The sequence below is a fragment of the Mercenaria mercenaria genome, chromosome 14, assembly GCF_021730395.1.
Source record: "Mercenaria mercenaria strain notata chromosome 14, MADL_Memer_1, whole genome shotgun sequence".
In the NCBI taxonomy this organism is placed as follows: Eukaryota; Metazoa; Mollusca; class Bivalvia; order Venerida; family Veneridae; genus Mercenaria; species Mercenaria mercenaria.
Genome location: NC_069374.1, coordinates 73,996,429 through 74,015,692, shown reverse-complemented (window position 1 = coordinate 74,015,692; position 19,264 = coordinate 73,996,429). Strand labels below are relative to the sequence as shown.

The 19,264-nt window shown below is 34.9% G+C and overlaps 3 protein-coding genes across 3 annotated transcripts; 1 reads left to right on the top strand and 2 right to left on the bottom strand.

Annotated features, from left to right (window-relative positions):
• Window positions 1-3,853: 3,853 nt before the first annotated feature.
• On the bottom strand, window positions 3,854-18,545 carry LOC123528318 (C-type lectin domain family 4 member G-like). Its single transcript, XM_053523908.1, has 7 exons — window positions 18,413-18,545; window positions 17,647-17,792; window positions 8,657-8,710; window positions 8,319-8,409; window positions 7,452-7,616; window positions 6,425-6,454; window positions 3,854-4,009 (listed from the first exon to the last, which is right to left on the bottom strand). Exons 1-7 carry the CDS (start codon window positions 18,453-18,455, stop codon window positions 3,996-3,998), a joined length of 543 nt encoding a protein of 180 aa, XP_053379883.1. The 5' UTR covers window positions 18,456-18,545; the 3' UTR covers window positions 3,854-3,995.
• On the top strand, window positions 8,719-12,921 carry LOC123563870 (uncharacterized). Its single transcript, XM_053523906.1, has 6 exons — window positions 8,719-9,182; window positions 9,543-9,717; window positions 9,897-10,028; window positions 11,280-11,408; window positions 12,302-12,368; window positions 12,680-12,921. Exons 1-6 carry the CDS (start codon window positions 8,913-8,915, stop codon window positions 12,798-12,800), a joined length of 894 nt encoding a protein of 297 aa, XP_053379881.1. The 5' UTR covers window positions 8,719-8,912; the 3' UTR covers window positions 12,801-12,921.
• LOC128548595 (putative nuclease HARBI1) lies at window positions 16,840-17,640 on the bottom strand. Its single transcript, XM_053523907.1, has one exon. The coding sequence runs from the start codon at window positions 17,465-17,467 to the stop codon at window positions 16,904-16,906; it is 564 nt and encodes a 187-aa protein (XP_053379882.1). The 5' UTR covers window positions 17,468-17,640; the 3' UTR covers window positions 16,840-16,903.
• Window positions 18,546-19,264: the final 719 nt, after the last annotated feature.

The window sequence follows — 19,264 nt, the reverse complement described above, 5'->3', positions numbered from 1 at the left end:
ATATCATACTACGACGGAGGTATTTCAACAGTTTAAATATAAACTTTTGCAGGAACGCCGTACCATACATTGAGTTTCATACATATAATTATGTTATGTGGGTATGGACAATGTCATAGCATATGAGTATGCTGTTGCCTTAGTCCTTGACTTTGTAACATTTTTTATGAGGGCAGACTGATGTTGCTCTTTTATCAAAATTTCTGTCAAAGTTTCTAAATTCTGTTTTTGTTTTTACTTGCTCCACTTGCATTTTTTGTTGTGAATACATATTTAAATCTAAATACATTTAAAGGTCTAAATACATATACAATTTCAGGGGCATATATACTATAGCTGCTATTGACCATAAGAACAATTTTCTTAAGGGCAATTGTCCATCACTTAGTCTAGTAAAATTTGGAGGGTAAAAACAATGGTGTCTGTAACAACTATAATTTCCAATTCGCTACACTATAACAAAAATAAATGAGCCGTGCCATGGCAAAACCAACATAGTGGCTTTGCAACCAGTATGGATCCAGACCAGCCTGCCCATCCGCGCAGTCTGGTCAGGATCCATTTTGTTCGCTTTCAAAGCCTATTGCAATTAGAAAAACTGTTAGCGAACAGCATGGATCCTGACCAGACTGCGCAGGCTGGTCTGGATCCATGCTCGTCGCAAAGCCACTATGTTGGTTTTCTCATTGCGCGGCTCAAATTATCTATCCCATAATCACAGAGAACCACCGCTTTTTAGGCTTTGTTATCCGCGTAGCCATAGTATAACAGACAACTTAAGTCATATAAACTATCAATTAATTAATTTCTATATGGAAAACATAACGTTATGAATATCTTTCCGGGTCATTATGCTGCGAGGCACCTACTCAACACTACTTCACTTCGTCGTGGGAGGGGGTAGAATAAAGAAGCCAAATTTCAACATCAGCCACCTTCTTCGTATGCTCTAACACCATTTTCCTAAAATTTATTGCCGAAAAATGTATCAATCAAAATTATTTTATGCATGGAATAGTAATACACCCTACACCTTAATACATTTAAAGTACGATAATACCTCGATTTCTTTAAATCAAGGATTCATGTACGTAAATGAATACTCGTAATCAGCAAATATTTAATTACTAATGTCGATAACACATTTCCTTTATTATTGTTTCGTAAATTTAGATTTTATAATTCAGCTTAAACATTTGTCACAATACTTTTGTCTCTGTTACAGTCTGTGTCATTATTTACTTGATTGTTTCCAAGAATGTAAAAGATGTTGAATTTCACGGAAGTTGTAGGTTTTTAATATCAATAATCATGGCAAGGACGATTGTGATGTTACAAACATGCAACAGATGGCAAACAATAAATTATAGTGATGGCCTTGGTCTACAAATCAATATAATGCTTACAGCATTTTCCTATAACTGCAATATTTAAAAGAAAATTTACCGTAAGTTTACTTGAGGAATGAAGGGGGCCTCCGTGGCCGAATGGTTAAGGTTACTGACTTCAAATCACTTGCCCCTCATTGATGTGGGTTCGAACCTTACTCGGGGCGTTGAATTCTTCATGTGAGGAAGCCAACCAGCTAGCTTACAGAAGGTTGGTTGTTCTACCCAGGTGCCCGCTCGTGATGAAATAATGCAATGAGGGGCACCTGGGGTCTTTCTCCACCAACAAATCTATGACCTATAATTGTGTCGGTGCGACGTGAAACCCAACAAAATAAAATAGATAATTCCAGGAGTATTAGAAAGTCAAAATAAATTCTAATATGTCGATTCTTTCTTCATAGTATAACAGAACAGTCAGAAAGACCCGTCAACGTTCAACTATAATTCACCGTCCAATAAAAATATAGTTCATGGTTTTTATCTAAACTTTTTTAACTCCATTGAAAATTAATACAATCGTGTCGATACAATTGTGATCTTTGACGTCAGAAAAAAATAGTTAAAGTTATAATTGAATGTTCTTTTTTGAAAGATTTGGCGTCCAATTTTGAAAGACATTTTGGAACGAGGCCATTTTGTTAATGCTTTTGGTCAGATTGCGCGTGCAAGTTCGCGGAAAGGGCCGTCATTGATATTATTATTCCAATGTTGTTTATACAAAAGATTAATGCTTTTTTCTTTCCATGTAAAATGTATAGTGAATGCAAATTTTCTATACAACAACTAAGTTTGGAAAAAGAACTCGTTGCTTAATTTGCATATGGAAGAATTAGACTCATCGAATTTTCGCATGGGTGAAAATATTTTATATAGTGCAAAGAAAGTGTCCTTTACTATATTTAAATTTATAGAAAAAGTATTATAGGTATTTAGCTTTACAAACAATGTTAGAATATTCAATGTATTGTCATTCTTGTGAGTATTTTATTTTTGAAAAGAATTCAAAAGAAAATGGTCTTTTTGCGTATACTTTATGTTCGTCTGCCTGCAATTAGATACATAGTAAAATAAATTTAATTAGTGAAATGTTCAGTGTTTAATTCGATCTAGGGTTGAACTTTAAGTGTGTTGAAAATTAAAATCTTAGGAACTGATTACGAGCTTGAATTTTTTGAGCGTGTAAGAAGAAAAACATACTTAAAAGTTTCAAAACGTAGAAATTTGAGGTGAGTTAGAAGTAGAAATTTGAAAATCAAATTTTGGGACGTATGATGTTGAATTTCGCTGACATTAAAATCAAAAGAAAACATCCAATTTCGAGGAAGAATTAAAATAAGAGCCAGATTAAGGATCGAATTTCAAATATTTTGAGCTACATGAAATTCTGGTCAATCGGCGTTTTTTAAAATTTAAATTGCGATCTTCAAACTGGCTCTTGATTCAATATCTGCTCGATATTCAAAATGAAAGTTTGACTTATTTTCGAACTGGTTCAACATGCAGAGCTAGATTTGCGAAACGTCGAGCTCGCTCGCACATTAATTCATGGCAATGTCGAAATTCAGCTGTTTCAAAATTTTGTTTCGATTGCTTTGCAATTTCGAGCAGGCTTGAAATATAATACTGGGAATAATTTGTTTGTACACCGAGGTGTCCTTGGGCGATTCATTCTTATTGTTCTGTGTCCGACCGGAGATAGAATCGCCCTAATGACGCAAACAAGGCCCAAGAACGTTGTTCTCGGGTCAAAATTTCACACCAGCTCCTAATCGAGAAACCCGCGAACAATGCGAAAACAATATGGCGTATTGAGAAGGTAAAGCTTCAATGTCAAGAAAACATCGTAGCGAAATAAACATATGTTAAATGTTTGACCAAAATATTTTAATTTGTATGAAGAAATTACACTACTTGTGTAGAAATGTTGGTTTATCCCCGTCGATAATGTAAACAAGCGCCGTAAACAAGGCTGTAAAACTCCAGTCACAGTTATGCTGAGCTTTAATGATAAAATGTTCGCTGAGAAGCTTTTTTAAGCTAACCCTATATGTTAGAAATGTTAACATTAATTTGCTATATTTATCTGGGGTCACGTGAATGCTGCTGGATACGGAACAGTACACTATCAAGTCTTCCTCCTTTGACAATGATAATCGGGTATATCTGAAATATCATTTTTAAGATTTCGTGCTAAAATATGCTCTAGAAATAATCTTTGTCAAACAGATAAGTTTGCGATTTATTCCGATTTGTCTGTTCTTATCTTAGGAATAGTTTTAACGACTGGTTAGTAAGTGTGCATGCGTGCGTGCGTGTGTGTATATTCCGTGATTAATCAAAGCTATATTCATTTTGTTCAACTGTTAGGAGATTTGCTACTTCGGTACATTGTACATGTACAACTGTTTTCCCAGAGCAGATACCGGACGTACCGTATAGCGAAGGGAATATTAAACTTGGCAGAGTGTAATAATGCTTTATTTATTGAAACAGAGAACAGAGCCTTTCTAAAAAATATCAACATAACAAGTCCATATATTCCATTCTTTGTTGCTTTTTAGTCCAAATACTTGCATGTCGGTTGGTATTTAAGTTACCTGTGTATTAAAGTCCTCTACCTGAAACAGATACAAATCAAACATTACGGGAAATACCAAAGCAGCTAATGTACCAGTATAATCCACCAAGTATCATTGAACATTCAAAAGGACAATCAAAGTCTTTTTACATTGTCTTTGCATATCAGGGTTGTACACTTTAAAATAAGTTGTTCCACCAAATACGCAGCATTGCAGCTTTTAAACAGTAGACTGCTGTCAAAAAATCACTTGTTGGCTTATTATTATTTTTTTTTTAGTTTTTACACGTTTACTAAGATCTAACTGCTTTTTTAAATGCTAAATGCTCAGATAGGTTAACTCAGTATATTACTTTTAATTTTTAGTCTTTTTATAATGTGGTTACTATGTGCTGCTCATCGTTTTTTTAATAATTTTATTGTTGTAAGCTAGGTCTGTGATATTATATAAGTGTGATACCATTGAGTCTTTCCATTTAAATAATCTATTTAATCCTTTCTATGTTGTGCCATCAATGTCAAAGACCACAAAGCAGAAAAGGAAGAATCACTTTTCCCATGTTTGTGTTATCCGGGGTATTGATGTGCATAACATGTTCAACACTTGTGTATACATTAAACAATCTGTATTATGTATGCATTATGTTTGTTTTAACCATGTACATTGTGATATACCGTAATAAATCTATCTAAACAGTGTCAAACGAAAAAAAGAAATGTTCCTTTTATCGTCTATAAAAGTTATGCAATAAAAATCAAATATTTTAATGAATATATTTCCGAATTTAATATTCCGTGTCACTATGTTCAAGAAATATGTAGACTGGCTCTAGAACAATCGTTCACATTTCATATGGTAAAGCAAATGTGGATTTAATTATAACAAGTAACCTATTCCGCTACAAACTAAAATGCAACTACATCAAATTCAGCAACATATTCAATAGAAAATCACCATGACTCTAAAATCCCTTTCACAAGGTTGAAGTGACATCTCTTGTTAACTTTACATCAACTCGGCATTGAAATGATAAAGAGTTATGAAAGCAGATATTGTACACGTGACAAACAGTTATAATAAATTGCATTTGGCATACCTTTGTTATCTTGATAAGAAGCGATACGCCAATAATTTTCAAGAGTAATGTTTTAAACCTGTAAGATTTATTCTGTTTTTCTTAAAGAAACTGCCAACTTCTCCACTTTAGTCAGAAGTGGAGGACGAATGACCTCATACACAATGTCTTATATCAAATCGTCACAGAGAGCATACGCCTTCCATCTCTTCACCCCGCGGTCCAAAGACCTGCACTCTCCATAAGCTAAGCGGGCGACAGGGCAGACAATGTTATGTTGTATATCTTAATAGTTTGAAACCGAGTTAAACTGATCATGAAAAAAATGTCGTAAACAGAAATCTATATATCTACATGGACGACCCTGTAGCTGAGCAATGATTTTATTATAGAGGAAAAAGGGACAATTTAAAAGACCTATTATTTATATCTAATATCTAAGAACATATATATCGTTTAAACTTTTACCTGTCAGGAGAAGAACTGAACATATCCTCGTAGTAATTAGTACACTGATATCAAATAATAAACGTCCTTATATGAAACTGCTGAACTGACAGGATCTCCTGAATCGTTGGTATATTTTATATCCAACGACCGCAAAAATTTTGTGCGGGACTATGCATACTTTGAAACAACTACATTAGACTTAATACTTGTAATATGTATTTCTATTTTTGAACTTACATTTGATAGATATATGAATGTTCCAAAAATATAGATTGAAAGACAAGTTATAAAATCCAAACTTTTCATTCAGGCAAAGGGAGGTAACAAGTAATTTTGCAATAGATTTCGGTGAAAAATACAACAGTGAATGCAAATCAATGTCAAATATAAGACAATAGTTCTTGTATTAATATCATGACTTTGGCAAAGAATTTTAATGAATTTTATTAAATTCTCACTTTTGCAAAGATAACTTTTGACCGAGCAACCAGGTTAAGAAAATCAAATTACAAAAATATCTCCAGAGACAGTCAGCAATGTATTAAGCAATCAGTGATGTATAAATGACCAGTTGCTCAAGTTACGAACATATCCAAATTACTTGATCATTTAAACTTGCATAACGTAATACGGTACATTCTTTTTAATTTTATGGAGCCACTTCAACATATCGTTACTTAAGAAATAATGTATGGAAAACCCGTAACGTTATTAATGCACGGAAAGAGGTTATAAATTCGCGGAATAATTTCACGAGGGCGTACCCCGTGTGATTTAGGTAAAACACAATTTTGCCATACATTATTTCAATAATCTAAAACAGTTGATAAACTATAGTAGCGCTCTTTCTAGGTCGCATCAAAACATTGACATAATTTCAGCGTAAGCGTGTGTTAACAGAAACAAGCATATCGGAGTGAAAGTCTTACCTGTCAGCGTCATATTCTGTGTTGGGAGTGCTGAAAAAGAGGGCGATAACACAGTTGAAATAATTAACATTAGGTTGAAATCATTTCTTGATTAAAATATGTTGTTTTTATGACCAAGTACAATGATATTAAATCAAAGTAACATGCAGTTTACTTCAGTCGTACGGTCAGACTCTTACGGGAGCTTGGTAAGGGAATAACATAAAGTAAGAATAAAGCTACAGTAAGAACAGGGACAACCGATGAACGCAGTCCACTAAACAATAAGCAGGAGTGTGTGAACAGGGGATTTGTAAATAACGTAATTAATTCATAGAGTCTTGTTCACAGGCCAATGGTTAACGAATATTCTTCCTCTGCAATCAATAATTTCCATACACATTGTTTTTGTTGTTGTTTTAATCTGTTTCACGTCATGTTGTTTGAACTTGAATTTAATTTCAGCCTTAACAAGAATTGTGACAACATCGTATGACACATGTCGCCTAAACTATTTGATTGAATAATAAATTAATTCTAGATCTACATCATGAATGTGTCAGAAAAAATAATCGAGCATAAAATACCCGAGGAGTTGCGATCATATTCCCTTAATTCCAGAAAAAAATATTTGGATATGAAAGTCCTGCTGATATGTACATATCCTGTCCATGTAGATGATACATATAAAGTTTCATTTCAAAACGATGAGAACTGAAGGAGACGTTGAGTATACAATTTTGTGATGCAGTTGCAATATTTCAAAGCCCAGAAAAGGACCAAAACTCCCCAAAATAATATTCAAACATGACATTCATGACAGTATAAGCATGTCCATCTCATTTTGCTAAGGTATACCAAGTTACATTTTAACTGAATGAAAAGAAATTGATCAAAAAAAGAACGGGCAGACGGACGGACAGTTCAAACAGGTCTTAGCCACTGAGACACAAAAGAGAATGCTATTCGGTTTTCACTCTGTTACAAGTATTTTAATCTTACACAAAAACAAATTTGTACTCTATTAAGGAGACACATATTCACTCACGGTATTCACAAATCCAGCCATGGTTTTCTGTTAAAAATAGGAATCCCTGACAAGGATAATCATGCCATTGTCCATGGTCAGAAAACTGCATCAGAACACAATCCTCCAGTCCTCCTACCATACCTGGTTGACCATCACCCCAGTTCGCGAAACTAATTCCGTTATCTGTCAAAATAAGATGAAACTCTCATTATAACATGTAAAATATGTATAGGAAATCATACACAGCAGTCATATAAAGAAGCAGTCTGATCATGATCTGCACTGTTCGCTTTTCAGCCGGTATCTTTATGTGTAAACTACCCTTTAAACAGTTTATGGTACTGTCCAAATTGGAAAATGGAAAAGTTTATATAGATTTAGGAGGGTAAGGGTTAACGGAGTGGACCAGTAGTGATTCATGCGATCTTTGGCATTTTACATTTGTTTTACGTTGAGCTGCCGAAGAATACCTCAATGTTTAAATGAGAATACCCGGAACGTTGTTTTTGAAACATCGTTTAACGTCTCCCACTCTCTCTAAAGACGACAATTTTCTTTCCTATCATGTCATAGTAAAACCTCTATATAACAACAATCTCTGTACAACGAACACAAATTAGTCTTATCTGTGGTATTCGCTTTAGAGAGGTGGCACTGTACTAAATTACAGTTAATACAATGCCATTGACATAAGCCGAAAATACCATAGGGCATATCTAAATACTTCCCTCCTCCGTAACATAATTCCGTCTTGGTGAAATCAAATTATTGACGCTCATTTCTACAACACGGGATATTAATAAACAGTAGAATATGTTAGAAATTTAAAATAAAAAGAATACTTGAAATACTTAAAAAAGAATTAAAATATTCATTTATTTTTACTTGAGACCCAGTGCCATGTTCCTTCTTGCGAATAATCATCTCCGTCTGTTAGACCAATCCATAGTCCCTTGTCGTCATGGAAACCAAGTTCCTGCAAGTTTATAGCATTTACAAATAAATGTGCTCTATTGAAACGGTATTAAACGTCAGTGCAAATTTAAGCTTTACATGAAGCAGTGTATAATGTGTGTGCGTGCGTGCGTGTGTGTGTGTGTGTGAGAGAGAGAGAGGATGACATTTTTTTTTAAATTATGATGATAGATTGTTATAATTTAGACAACAAAAAAAAACAGGCTCATGGTATTGATCTGAAAACACTTCTATAAGAAGTGACAAACCTGGCAAGCATTGAAGAGAAAGCCTTGCTCACTGTAGGTCTGAATGTCAACCAGCAGCCAATTGTATAAACAATGGTTAAAATATACCACGGTTAAACTATAACCGCGGTATATACCGTGGTAAGGTAACCACTGGTTATTTTCTCTTGTATAAACCAGTTTAACCGCGCGGTAACCTAACCACGTAAAATATCAATTTAACCACGGTAAATTTTCCGATAATGCACTGCGTGCATGACGTAATTTTCGCGGACAAATGTCAGACGACTGTTTGTCAACAAACATGGCCGCCGTTACAGTTATTGTACCAAAACAAAGGGCAAAAATGTTCTCTATACGAGAAATAGATGTTATTACGGAGTTTATGAAAACTCATCTCAGCACCCTGCGAGCAAGTCACACGCAAGGAGGACCAGGGGCGGCACAACGACAGGCCAAGTTGTGGGAAAAAGTGACCGCCGAGATAAATGCTTGTGGTAACGGTCCTCGGACCGTGAAACAAGTAAAAGAAAAGTGGAGGAATATGGTTTGTTTATTGTCTTTTCACCAAGTGATATTTGTAATTTTTGTAGATCTACTGATCTGGATTCAAACCCGAGAACTTGAGTTCTCTAAGAAGCACTCTACCGCGTCGCCATTTTATAAAATATACAGTAGCGATAGTAGGGGGTATTTATATAAGTGCTATATTTTACCTCTACTACATGTACATATTTAGTATTATTTACTGAGCTGTAGGGATCAAGAAAGTTACTTCACCTCAGAGGAATTTTAAAATATTTGGCATTACAGTATAGCAAGTGGTCATCACATAGAAATATTTCTTTTACTGATTACATTCTTAGTTTTAACTTTTACAGACAAGTGAAATATTGCTAAAATTCAGGTAAAGATGGCGAAAACAGATGTGTCAGCAGAGAGGACCAGTATGAGGAAGACTGGAGGAGGCCCGCCACGGCCGGAGATGTCACAGACTTCTCAGACTGTGGCGAGCCTGTACGAGAGCTCAGCATCTTTTCATGGTGTGTGTTCAGATGCTGACACACTCATCAATGTTTCTGGTAAGAACGTAAAATTATAATATAAATAGTTAAAGGATATAACTTTCCACATGAATACACAACGATTTGCAATGTACCGAACACCGACGCAATCCTCTTAGAAAATTACAAAACAATGAATAATTTCATTTTCATATAAAACGACAATTGAAATCATTTCGTCATTGTTGTTGATGCAGGCTGCACAGATGTCGATATAGGACAGCAGGTTGTAGACCATCTAGATCTGCTCAGCTGGGACCAGCAGGACACAGAGACAGAGACCAGCGAGAGTGCGGATACAACTACCAGGAATATATTCTCCGTAGCTGGTGATTTATTAAGTTTAACTCTAATAAATGTTGTCTTTTTTTATCCTAAAATCTGTTTCATTTTAGATAAAAATAACAATAAGCAAATTAAACAATAAAAATGTAAATTGACTCACTGTTAATACATTTGTACTATCAAAGTTGTAATTCCTACAAACTTCTTCCAATTCCCCAGTAGCTGTATCCAATCCTAGACGAATCAGTTATAAACAAACAAGCTTTTCAAACATCGATGAAATTCAGGCACCAATCGCACCATGCCCTTGAAACAATGTGTGAAATTAAACAATTTCCAAACGCATGGTTCAAAGATAACCTGTATTTTAGCATCCTTTGTGGAATATTTCCAGTCCGCAACATATCTAGTTCCTTATAGATCTACAATATCAGTTTTCAATAAAATTATTCATCTCATCTCATCTAGTCCCGTTTACGAAATGCAAGAAAATTTAAATTCTTTTCTCCGAAACCAATTCGTGACGTAGGGCACGAATGACGTAAGAATGCAATGGCCATAATTGAGCAGCGCCATGATAAAACCAACATAGTGACTTTGCGACCAGCATGGATCCTGACTAGCCTACGCATCCGTGCAGTCTGGTCAGGATCCATACTGTTCGCTTTCAAAGCCTATTGGAATTAGAGAAACTGTTGGTGAACATCATGGAGCCTGATCTGGATCCATGCTGGTCGCAAAGCCACTATGTTGGTTTTCCCATGGTGCTGCTCAATTATGTAAATTTATACGGGGCGCACAAGGGAAACAGTACCCTTTAAACAAACAATCAGTCGATAGAATATATGAATTTTATCTTATGTCACGCTAATAGAAGGAGAATTTTGCAATACTTAATATAATACATTTTAAAATATATATTTAAACAATGGTTGTTTATCATTTTATCAATTTCTAGTACCTATGTTTTTACTTTAAGACACTGTATAAACATAAACATGTCCTGTTCTATGGAAGGCCGGTTGTGCACTGTTGTAAATTGCTTGGTTGTGCGTGTTCTAATCCCATTCTAACACGTTCGAATTACACCTGGAAAGGATACTTATTTAAAGTCTAATTCAGGCGGAATAGCCAAAAGTAGGTCAATTTGCGAAAAGTGTTTTAAAAAGAAAATCTTTAAAAAAAAAGTGTTGGAATTCTTGATACTTAGTAAATGCCAAATGCGTCCATTAACTTCAATGTGAATTATTGAATGAACAAAATATGATATTTATCATTTACTGTTTCTTACGCAGCTGCTTTGTGCAACATCAACCAGCCAACAGGGACAGAAGCAGCGAGGCAGGCGGATACTGTGCCAGAGGGGGTCAGTATCCAACCTGACTATCCAGAGGATTCTTGTGTACCATGCGCAAACCGTTCTAGTAAGTTTAATACATTTTACGGTTGTATCATCACTGGTGAAGGAGTTGACGTTTTGTTTTAAATATGTTCTGCATAATTCCGGCTATGTATAGATGGCCGTAGAAGCGTTAGAGGTAAAAGTACATTGAGCCGTGCCACGAGAAAACCAACATAGTGGGTTGGCGACCAGCATGGATCCAGACCAGCCTGTGCATCCGCGCAGTCTGGTCAGGATCCATGCTGTTCGCTAACAGTTTCTTTAATTGCAATAGACTTTGAAAGCGAACAGCATGGATCCTGACCAGACTGCGCGGATGCGCAGGCTGGTCTGGGATCCATGCTGGTCGCAAACCCACTATGTTGGTTTTCTCATGGCGCGGCTCATTTATTTTATTCTTTGGTCTGACCTACTGTAATGTTATTTTACAACAATTCACTGTTCAGGCGTCACAATTATTACTTAATTGCGTCAAACGGCAAAGCGGCGCGTTGAAAAAGAAACCACAAAAAGGCAAATATTTGGCGGACGTCGTAAATGATGTACCTAAACGTGCTTGGTAACGTGTTAAAATCGAAGTAATAGATCCTATTTTGTAATTTGCTCTTGAATAAATTGTTTGTCATTCAGATGCGTATTATTATTTTACTCGGGATTCACCATCGTGGCATTATTCCTTCGCATCTGAACTCCAAACAATGATTTTATTCAACGACAAATCACTGGATGAGATACATTATTTCTTAAATTATTATTTGGCTGTGGAAGACCAATATCATAAAACCATACTTACATACATTTAAACCCGATTTCTTCTCTTGTTTAAAAATATACCACCGAGTTTTGCAAATAACAACGCTATAAAAAGTTGAGTTCTCGTACATAAAGCATATAATTTGATTTTTTCTTTTACAGCTGTCACCACACAGAAGCAATCATCGAGCACAAGTTATCAGCAAAAGAAAAGCAGTAATCACAAAAGGTTAACACCTAATTGTAAAATAACTTGTATAATTTAATAACACTGTGGTTGTTTTCTATATTTTGTTCGTTCCTCGTTGCTTCGAAAGTTCTAAAGGAATGCATTTTTCTTGAATGAAAATAAGCTGTAACATAATGATGTATGTATTTTTAAAACATTGATATTCTGTAATAGTGAAATGTTACTTTCTATAAATTAAATATATTACACTTGCTATACTTTTGCCGAAAACAACAAGAAAAACAACACTAATACAACAATAGTTTACATACACACCATGGTAGCTAACTGATGATTTTCTTATGTTGTAGAACACTGAAGGACCTCCAAACGGTGTACTTTGAAAAACAGATTGATCTAGCCGAGGCACAGATGGAATGCTTCAACAAGATTTCAAAGCTAGCCGATGTTTTAATCGAGAAATTCAAATAACTTTTGAAATTATTATCTCAGTAATTCTTGATAGTTGATACATGTACATTATATGTCATTCCAGACTTCTGAATATATATAAAAGCTGAAATATGAAAATAAATTATGAAACCAAAATAAATTGGTGTTAAAAGTGTCAAGTCTTCACTTTCCATAAAACGTCAATGTATGGTGTGATTTAATCATCGGTTTCTTCTGTTATTTACTGATTCTGAAAATAAGCACGAGCCACATGGTCTCGAACTCCTCGCCCATCCATTCGGCCATTAAAGATGTCGGCGGAGGCTGATCCAGATCACCGGCTTCTTCCACCTCTGGTTCACCCCACTGCAGCCTCAGATTATGGAGGACAGCACACGCCACGATTACACGTGTCACCCTCTGAGGCTTCATGCGTATCTACAATGATAAAATATAACAGTGTAAATATGAACTGCGTATTACCAATTTATGCAGAATATGCTAGTATCTAACTTGACCTACTGACCTACTTTTTTCTTTTTGAAGCTACAGCAATCAAATTTTAATCATGTTTTTTGACAGTTTTGCATTTAAATTTCAACTTCGACCTTGGCTAACCTACTTGACGTACTGACCTTCTTTACTTGCTTTTTGGAAATTACAACATTGAAATTTCAATTATGAATTCAGTTTTACATGCATATTTGGACTTTGACCTTGAGTGACCTTGACCTTTTGGCATCCTTTCCTGTTTTTGAAAGTACAGCATTGAAATTGGAACCATATTATACTGATTTCAATGCATATTTCAACACTGACATTGACTTATCTAGACTTTAACATTTGACATTTTTCAAGTTTTTCAAACTTGCAGTGCTCAGCGAAGTTTGAACCATATGCATAACTATGAATGGAGAATTGAATTTTTTCAGCTAGACATATCAATACTTCATAGCGACTGAACTTCTTCCATATAACAATGATATTGTTTTCTAGTGATTGCACTTTTTTTTGGATAGACATAAAAACTGTAGTTTATACTCATTGTCCTTATATATCGGAAACTAACTTACTTCCCCATGTAAAACATGGAATGTCCTCTTCCATACACCAAATGTCCTTTCAACCAAATTCCGTGTGGAGATGTGCGCCCGGTTGTACCTCTCCTCTGTTTCATTCCCTAAAAAGTTATTTATTAATTGCATCAATTATAAATTTGATATTTAATTTGTCGCAAGTATCAATCATTTCAGTTGATTAAAGTGCAATACCATTAAAACAAAAGTACTTGTACAGTGAAAACTCCCAATATTGTAACATAATTGTTCAATACACAGAATAAGCCAAATACATACCAGGCTGCAAGAAAGGTGTTAGCAGAAATGGCCGACAGGGTAGCCACTATCCCCCAACAAATATCCGCGCTCTGGATCTGAAATTATAATGTGATAAAGTAAAATACCAGTAATGTAACAGTATTGAAAAGTAAAACTGTGGTAGATTTGATTTTAGCATTAAACGGCATATTCATATTCCTTTTTATATTAACTGCATATTAAAATTAAATGCAACATATTGACTGTACTGTTAACTATTTCAACTAACCTTTAAGAATGACCACTTTGATACTACAATCAATGGAACATACCTTGGTGATGAGCTTCAAGGTACCGGCCTACATTAGAAACTCGTAAGATGTGGCTGTCATGGCAGCTTCCAGGCCAACAGGCATTGATGCTTGTGAACATCCCTGTGTATATAATGTGTATGTGTGACATTCACTTAAACAAATAACAATTGGCATAATGAGCAGTATCAATTTTGCAAATTGTATTAAGCAAACGGTGTTTCGCATACACTGTAGTTTTAAACACATGTTATAGCCCGAATTAATGACATATCAGCAAAGGGGTCTAGCCACAAGCTCTAACAACTTAAGACCAATTCTCTGTAATATTTATTAAATGACATTTTTTTTTGATAAAATAAAAAAAAAAACACTTCTACTTATAAGGTATAAATACTTTCAGTGGTAAAATGAACGTTTCTGTTATCAATTTACATTAACTTAAGCATGTAACAAACTTAATTTCTGGGATTTGAAATACAAATATCCCAGCCATTTTCATCCAGCATATTGTTTTTAGTGAATATTTTAAAAATTGATATTTTAACAATCAAATTAAGTAAATTAGATGATCTACATTACAGTTTAGTTATTATTTTGCTAGATACAAATTTAGATGTATATAATTCTTTCAAACTATCAAGACAATGACCAGACTTTTCAAGGATAGCTTTAGTTAATGTAGATTTAAGACTTGGCTTAGTTTATTTAGAAAAAAAAAACCCTGATCATGCACATTCCAGTGCCAGTAAATACTCAGTAAATACAAACTGAAGTTGCAGACATATTTCCCAATTCTTTCTGAAATTAATCAAAATACACAAATAAATCTACTTTATTTTTTTTTTAAATAAATACATGCAGGTAAAATAGAATGTTATATACATTGTATATCTTAGAATGAATGCTGTTTTACAGATGACAGTATTATTGTTACATGAATGAGGTCTTAAATTTTTATTTTTGAAAAATGAATTTCCTCAGAAAATATGATTTTATGATACAGTCTTGAGTGAAAAAGAGTTGTAATGTTATAACAGTCTCACAAAATCAAGTATACTAATTCAACCATTATTTTGCTATATTTTCTAAGTATTTTTTAAAGATTGAAAAAACCCAACCACAATAAGTTTATCTTTGGTAGAAAATAACCAATTAGATCTGTTTGTGATTGTGGGTAATAAGACTTCATGTATAATTATGCTGTAAACTGGTAACCAAATCTAATGGGAACTGCAAAACATGTTCTTTTTTTACAAATATTTAAAGACTGTCATGTGTCTTTTTCTTTTAAATATGTTAAAATGCATCTTTTCAAAATACATTAATTTTTATTAAAATTTAGATATAACAATTTTAATGTTATACATGCAAGATTAATCAAGCAATAATAGAATTTTTTAAATTTAATTCAAGGTCAAGAATTGAGTTATTTTTCCATTAAAGGGTCTTTGGTTAAAACATTATGAAATTTTTTAAGAAATGACTTTCTCAATTTTTTCCATAAATCTGAAAAAGAAACATTCATGCAAAAAACATAATTCTATTTTCAGGAGGGTGTCCAGTGCTAGTACTTCTATTCACTGTCAAAGACACCAATCACTCTTTTGGTCTGTGGCAATCAAAAATAAAGGCAGATCTTCACTGTTCAGATGTCCATAACTTATTATAAAAACACTGATTGTTGATTCCCCACTTTCAGCCTCTCTATTTGGAAAACAACAACAAAAACACCATTTCTAAACATTTTGCCTTCACGGTGACACACTGCATCTCTACCTTAGAGATAAAATGTCATCTTGTCAACACTTTAACTACCTGGATCAAGCAGTTAAGTCACAGACTGCAGTTAATTTTAGCAGTCCTTGTTATTTTCATTGATACACATCCAAGCTTCACATGCCTATTTAGCATAAAATCTCTGACTGTCATTTTGTTAATTTACAAAAAATTTACAAAATCCATGTATGCATCTTCGTTTCTATGGTAACCGGGACATATATTGAACAGGAGTTTCTGAATTTTGCATCCTCCTCAGGAAAAATCGGTATAAAGGAAATCTGTGAATATGGGTTTCCAACTTTTTTTTTCTTACAGAGAATTTGTCTTTGCTCTGCCCTGCATGTATACTGTAAAAACACCACACCGGCCTTTCATACAGTTACTTTAGCAAGGTACTTGTATGATGTCATCAGTAAAGTGATGTCATCAATACACTTGTGTGTACACATATTATGTTTACCAATTTCAAGGTTAATAAACAGTGTAAAGGCGAGACATTGTATTAACTATCTCTTGAGAATCTGTAAATTTAAGTATACATATGGAATTAGGAATTACCTGTGTTTAAAGTGACAGTAGGTCTGTAAAATGAAATGCTGCATGAAATGCCTGCGAAGCTTCTGTAGATGTACTGCTGAATATGGATTATCAAGTTAACAAGTAAGATGTTTGCTTCTATATTTCACATATCGATGTAAATGTAGAGCTAGTGCACAAGGGTGCAATACCATACTTAAATTACAAACAAAGGAAACATACCTTTGTGATCGCAGGTCGCCTGGACATTTATACTGTGTTGGTGTTTTCTGTTAACAAATGCAGCCTCATCTGGATAACCAGGCGAAATTATTTTAACATGGGTCCCGTCAATACAACCAATTACAGATGGGAACCCACGAATGGCGTAAAATCCACTCATGATCCGTCTTCGGTCGTGGTCCGTCACAGGAAACTTGATAAATTGGTCTTTCAGTCCAAATAGTACGTCGGTAACGTCTCTCACGACCCGGGAGACGGTAGAAATGTCTACGCCAAAGGTGTCGCCGATAACCTGCATGAAATTACCTGTAGCAAGAAATCTCAATGTTATCAAAATTTGTTGCCGTGGTGTCAGGGCTTGGTTACGTCGCGTCCGTCGCTCCAAAGTTGGTCCAACAAGTTCAACAAGTCTGTCTATGTTGTCAGCTGAAAACCTGTACCTTTGGCGTAATTCTTCATCCGTCAAGTCCGTCAATTGTCTGTCAATACGTCGAAACTGTCGAGGTCGTCTATGTCTTACAAAATGAATGGCGGCCATGTTTGAGTGGTTACTTTGTGGTTACCAAGCTCCTGTAGGTAGGTTAAAACTAACCGTGGTTATATCGCGGTTACCACGTATGACGTTATCTATACAATCGCTTACCACGATGTAACCATGTTGGTTACTGGCACTTAGTGGTTACCGCGCGGTTAAAAGTTTTATACAATTGGCTGCAGGTATCCATTCTTAATTCTACAATCTGCGTCAGCATGATGCCAGTCCCCAGGGTGATCAAGAATAAACTCGTAGCAACTGTTTCCAAACTCCCGTAAAAACTCATTTTTTGGCAAATGTGCAGGGCACCTGCTGTTTATCGCCGCACCTGTTAAAGCAAACACCTACATATACGAACGAGTTAGGTACAGGTTCTACCAGATATTACTATTATTGAGACACAGAGTGCATATGAATATATTTCCTCTTTTTACAAGATACCCGTTTCTCAAAACTATCAAACATACTGAACTAAGTTTTGGTTTCATGGATATACTTATGTTACATACGTTTTGTTCTCAGTCACTCTTGATTCCATTAAGCATGCATTGTATCTGTTTAAATACTTGACGTCTTCATACATATTGTATATCAAGGGGCCTCTATGTGACCAAGTGGTAAAGGTATCTGACTTCATATCACTTGCCCTTCCCTGGTGTGTGTTCGAGCCTCACGGGGCGTTGAATGCTTCATGTGAGGAAGCAATCCAGCTGGCTTAGGGAAGGTCAGTGGTTTTACCCAGGTGTCCGCCCGTGATGAAATAACGCACGGAGGGGCACTGGGGTCTTCCTCCACCATTAAAGCTGACAAGTCGCCATATGACCTATAATTGTGTCGGTGCTACGTTAAAACCAACAAAAACATAAATATCATCAGATAGATGAGAAGGAACAACAAAAAAAGTTCCATAATTTAAATCAAAGTCCGCCGAACTGAACACTGACTCACCATATGAAATCATTGACGTGAAAAATAATACATATAACTCCATATTGCCTATTAATCCGAAGAGTCTTTAACTGCTTAAACTCAAACAGGCCCTTCAAGATAAATGAAAAATCTCGTGCGGTCATAACTTACCGATATGGAAACCTTATCTTTAATCGTATGTGTCAAAGCAATGTATAAAATGAACAATATAGTAAACGTGGTAAAGTGAATAAACCAAATGACTTCTAGTAGGAAATCACTGTGTGAGAGGAGTTAATTTTGCTCACACATTCTATTCGCCTCTGCTTATTTACTGTTGCCAGGGTTTACATCTTCCGTGTAAGCAAGACACATATGCAGCTTCCTTCATCATTTGACGGGAAGGTTTTCATAATGACTGTATTAAAAACATCGAGTCTACATTGTACATATGACCGCCTGTATTAAGTGACCGCCTGTATTAAGTGACCTTATTATTAAACGACCGCCTCAAATCCTGTCCCCGTGTTTTTACTCCATAAATGAATTTTCCATTACGAGACCAGCTACCACATATCATTACTTAAGATAGTTCTACATGTTCGGATCATTTTTTCTATTCTTCTATATAGAAATTGATTAAACTAGGATATTTTCAAAACTTCAGATTATACTTTTAGCTTTTTTCATGTCAATACATTTAGCCGAGTTTAGCGCTGAGGTGATAATACATTGTATCCCTTTTGACGTTATAAACGTGTAGCAATATATTCTAAATATTAAAAGTTTCGATTTGAATATATGTCAGTTATTCACCTTAATGTGAATGTCTCAAGCTTAAAGACAGTTATTCACATTAATGTGATTGTTTCAAACATTTTGTAAGTTATT